The sequence below is a fragment of the Arachis ipaensis genome, chromosome B10 (genome assembly GCF_000816755.2).
Source record: "Arachis ipaensis cultivar K30076 chromosome B10, Araip1.1, whole genome shotgun sequence".
Taxonomy (NCBI): Eukaryota; Viridiplantae; Streptophyta; class Magnoliopsida; order Fabales; family Fabaceae; genus Arachis; species Arachis ipaensis.
Window position 1 is genome coordinate 110,581,052 of NC_029794.2, and position 5,094 is coordinate 110,586,145.

A 5,094-nucleotide genomic window follows, 5' to 3' on the forward strand; every position below is an offset into this window, starting at 1 on the left:
AAAATATGAGAATGTATTTATAATTTGATTAATTTAAATGGTTAAAATTAAATATAGCTAAAAATAGTATACAAACAACGTATTTAATATAGTTATTGATTTCATGAGAGAAAATATATTTAATAGCCATTATATTTATGAATTATTCTCCACATACAAGCGTTTTTGCTATACAAGTCTTATAAGTCCATATACTCAATTACACATAACACGCGCCTCTTTTGGCACGTCTAATCCACGCGCCTCTTAACAGATTTTTCAATCAACGCGTGAATATATAACTTCCTTTTTCGAAAGGATTTTGTTTTCTTTTTCGAATTTCTTCTGCGTTTTCGTGCCTTCTCTCTGCGATCTCTTTCGTGCGTTTCTCTCTGCGTTCCCTTTTGGCGTTTACGTGCGTTCTCTTTGTTTGTTTTCTCGATTTCCATTGTTTCTGAAATCAAGCTCTGAAATCATTTTGAAATCAAGCTCTACTCTGAAATTGTTTTGAAATCAAGCTCTGAAATTCTTTTGAAGATAATGGATGATTTAACTTCAGATTGTCAGCTAAACCAGAGCGAAGTGAATTTTGATCCAATGAAGTCTCTGAGGTGTGGTTTAATTCCAGTTAATATTTTTGTTAGTAGTTTATGATTGTGGAGCTGATTAATGTTGTGAACCTTGCCTATGAAATTTTTTGTTCATTGTTCATTGTTTGAATTGAATGTAATGTACTAGTTCTGATGAATCTTCTGCATTTTATATCAGACTTTCGGGTGTAAATGAGGAATATTTGGGTGTAACCTGAGAAAGTTTGGGTGTATTTACAGGTTCTGACTTTTCAATTGACTGAGGGTGAATTGTCTTATTGTTTTAGTTGAATTGTTTTAGTTTCTGTTTGATGATGACTCATGAATATGAGTTTTGTTATTTTTTATGATGGTTTTATAGTTGTATTTGAAATCTATAGTTTTTGCTTGTTTTAATATTGCGTATTGTGGACTATTTTGGGTGTATTTTGTAGTTCCTCCGTGATGTTGATAAGCAGTTTGTTCCCAAGGTTGGGATGACTTTTAACACCCTTGAAGATGCTGCAAAATTCTACAAGAATTATTCGAAAGTTGTAGGTATTTCTACAAGAGTTCGGAGCATAAATAAGAAGGAAAACGAAATTAAGAATCAATTGATTAAATGTAGCAGAGTGGGGAAATGGAAATAAAAAATATCTCCGACAGAGAAGACAAACCCCTCAGCAGGATTAAATTGTCCCGCAATAATTTATATACACATATTGAAGAACATCGATATTTGGATCATTTCCAAGGTCGTGTTGCATCATTCACATCCTTGCTGTGCAAATCAAGCAGAGATGCTTAAACAATACAGAGAACTAAGCATGTCCGTGCGTCGTACAATAGAGAAGAACGAGGAAGCCGGAATCAGACCAAGCAAAATTTACCAATCATTTGTGACAGTAGCGGAGGGTTACCGCGAGTTAAATTTTATCGAAAAGATGTGAGAAATTACATCACGAGAGAAGTGCGGAATGTCATCAGAACTAGAGGATGCAAAAGAATTTGGGAAATACTTATTAAAACTGAAAGAGAAGAATCAGAATTTCTTTTTCGAGCTCGAACTCGAGGATGATCAGTCGATTAAGCTTGCTTTTTGGGTGGACGCAAGGAGCAGGGCCGCCTGTGAGTATTTCGGAGATGGTATTTCATTCGACACCACCTACAATACAAATAGGTAATATGCTGTTTTGGTTTATGATGTTGAATTAATGTTGTTTTATAAATCTGCACACTACAAGAAAAAAGGCCTATCGGCACACATTTTTCTTGCCACGCTTTTAAAGTGTGGCCAAAAGTGGTCAATGGGCACGCTTTTATGAGGGTGGCAGCTAATTTGTGATTTGGCCACTTTTTTTTGCCACACTTAAAAAGCGTGGCCATAGAGAGAAACAGGCATGCTTTAAAAGCGTGGCTAATTTGTCTTAACCCTGCAAAAGTGTACCGATAAAGTTCACCCCAAAATTTTATTTCCCACATTTTTTTCTAAGTTATCTTTTAACCTAGCTATAGAAGTGATATGATAACAGCTGATACACTTCACTGTTATTCCCAAATTCACTTTTAACCTAGAAGCAAGCTGCCGTCACACCCAGGAAGCTGCCGTTGCACCAAGTCGATCGCCATGACCCTCACACCCAGCATGCTCGCCTTCATGTTCATCTAACCCTCACACCCAGCCCTTTATCTAACCCTCACACCCAACCCACTCTCTGTCGCACCCAAACCCTAAATCACTTTCTCATTCACCACTCTCATCACTACTCCGTGATTAACTGTGCCTGGAGCTCCGCCGTCTTTATTTCACCGCGCCTCGAGCTCTGCAGTGCACGATTCACTGCGTCTCAAGCTCTGTTGTCTCTCCGTCTTGAGCATCACCTCCTTCGTCAGACCAGGGTCGCAGCCGAGCTGCCATCCCCTTCTCTATCGCTCCTAGGCATCGGCATGCCCTCCTACTCCCTCAGTGGTCTCTGTCTCGCAAACCCTCGTTGGATTCGGAATCCTCTGTCTTTGTCTCAATCGGCACCGTAAGCACTGGTAAGTCTTTCTTCCCTGATTCTCTGTGTCTCTATTTTGGACTAATTAACAGAAAGAGAAATCTTTCCCCAATTAGGCACTCCTGCCTAAAGTTCTTGGAAGTAGCAGAAGATAATTCGCTGAAAGTGAACGTTTGTGCAGCAATGTTATTGCTCCCTGTGTCTTTGTTTCCATCTTTGTTTAATATTTTAGGTTTTGTTTGTTGGCCTCCCTTTGACTTGTTCTGATAATTATTATTTAGTTAGTTAAATCCATGTTAAATTTGTAGATGAATCTTAAACTTATGTTACATTGGCATGTATTTTTTAGATGAATTTTGCAAAGGGAGTTGGAGGCGGTGGGAAGAGGTTGGTGGTGCTTGATGAAATGTACAAGAGGGATATTTTGATCCCTACAGCTGGTGGAGCCTCCATCACCATTAGAGGGGTCTCTGAGGACATTCGTTGTGATAAAGGGGATAGAATAAGGTTCAAATCCGATGTGCTTGAGTTCAACCAGGTCCTCCTTTTTCTCTATATCTTCTTCTCTGTTTCATTTGTAAGATGCCAATTAGTTAGAAAGCTTTGTTATATCACTATGTTTGGGTTTTAAGATCTTTATCTGAATCTTTTTTAAACTTTCAGATGTCTGAGTTGTTAAATCAGAAATCGGCAGTGCAAGGGAAAATACCTTCTGGCTATTTCAATGCTCTTTTTGATTTAAGTGGTAACTGGTTGAGGGATGCTGCTGACATCAAGTATCTTGCTATTGATGGTTATTTCATTTCGCTTGACTATTTACATCTAACAGCTTCTCCACTTGTGCTGCAAGAGGAAGTTAAGAAGTCTGTTCCTGCTCAATGGGACCTGGCGACATTGGCTAGGTAAACACCACGCCCCTACTATGTTTAGTAAGTAGAGTGGCGAATTCACTAAATTAATCTTTGTATTCCTGGTGTAAATATTGAGTGTCTTGAATTCAATTCGTTGTTGGTTGTTATACATTCATCATTTTGGCGATCCTACAAAATTTAGCCTAGTTGTTGTCTTATTGATGAACCGAACAGACTAATGAAAGAGTTTCGACATTGATAGCACCCATCTCATTTGATGTGGAGTGATCTTGACAGTTTGATATGGTGTTTAAGTTTGGGTTTCTATGTTGATTCGTATGTGATGCTGATGAATTTTGTTAGGCAGGTTCATTCAGACATATGGTACACACATAGTAGTAGGTATGGCTATTGGTGGTCAAGATGTAATCTGTGTCAAACAGAAGCATTCTTCAAAGATTTCTCCTGGTGATCTCAGAAGACGTTTAGAAGATCTTGGAGATTTTCTGTTTTCAAATGTAAGGAGTCCTTCTTTACTACAGAGGCAGACAACCGATGACAAACAGAAGGTATTTTGCTTTATCATCTACAAATTTACCAGTTTCACTAGTTTGTTACTTTTAGAGCAAATAGTTATCAGAACAAAGCCTTAGAGCAAATAGTTACATTGGCATGTATTTTTTAGATGAATATTAAACTTATGTTAGTATTATAGAATACATTGGCATGTATATATTGTAGTGCACCAGCATATGACTATACAAGACAGGTTATGAAAGGGTAATAGGTTCTAGGGTATTTTACACCAACCTCACCTATGGTTAAATGATATTGTATAATGTACCGCTTGATTTTCATGCCTACACTAAACCTCCTAAGGTTACTGTAATTTGTTGTAAAGCACCACTACTAGATTATTGCATACAATTATAAAGTAAGTATATGGTATGAAGTTGATTATTATCTTCTGGGGTGACCAAATGTTTGCATCCAACTCCTCTGTAGGCCATCCATTATTTTGGTTTGAAAGGAACAAGCATGTTTGATGTTGATAACTTTCCTGGCTTTCAAATTGGTGAGTTTTCTTTTCAAATCCTAAATATAGTTCCAAGGAGCTTGGACTTCGGAGTTCGATGATAGCAGGCCCTACCAAGAAGGTTTTGAACGTGCTTAAGAAGAATGGTACATATTGCTCTTCTAAAACAGAAATCTGTTAACTTGATGTCTTAGTTTTAACTTGGTTCAACCGAAATCTCCTAAGTGGTCGAGAATTTCTCTATTTGCATGGCATGGTCGAGAGTTTCTATTTAGCTTGTTTGTTTCATATTTTCGATTTAGCTATTCATACAATTCCTTCATACTTGGTCGGGGCATATATGCCAAAACATTAAAACCTAATGATTTGTGATCAATTAAAATTCTTCTGCTTCTACTTAATGGAGCACCTCATATCAATACTTTTACTTCTGCTTCTACTTACTGCTATTATTATTATTTTTATCAGTGCACAAAGTGATGGCAAATCTGATCATGTAGGAGTTGAAAGCTAGAGGAATTAACAATGAGCACACTCTTGCTTATCAGGTTAGTTTGAACCTCATTTAACTTGCTTTTTAATTGCTGAATTGTTGGCTTACCTTTTTGAGCCTCTGTTTCTTATGGAATTGTTGGGTGAATTTCCAAAGTCGAGTGGGC

At 37.5% G+C, this 5,094-nt stretch overlaps 1 protein-coding gene across 1 annotated transcript; it reads left to right on the plus strand.

Annotated features, from left to right (window-relative positions):
• Positions 1,526–3,804, plus strand: LOC110268458 (MACPF domain-containing protein NSL1-like). Its single transcript, XM_021114639.1, has 5 exons — positions 1,526–1,694; positions 2,442–2,588; positions 2,781–2,785; positions 2,898–3,086; positions 3,212–3,804. The coding sequence occupies exons 1-5, from the start codon at positions 1,526–1,528 to the stop codon at positions 3,452–3,454; spliced, it is 753 nt and encodes a 250-aa protein (XP_020970298.1). The 3' UTR covers positions 3,455–3,804.

Coding starts and splice junctions, on each gene's coding strand:
- LOC110268458 (XM_021114639.1), top strand. CDS start 1,526: ATGTCATCAGAACTAGAGGATGCAAAAGAATTTGGGAAATACTTATTA. Junction 1,695..2,441: donor CTGTGAGTATTTCGGAGATG/GTATTTCATTCG, acceptor CTCCTTCGTCAG/ACCAGGGTCGCAGCCGAGCT. Junction 3,087..3,211: donor ATGTGCTTGAGTTCAACCAG/GTCCTCCTTTTT, acceptor TTAAACTTTCAG/ATGTCTGAGTTGTTAAATCA.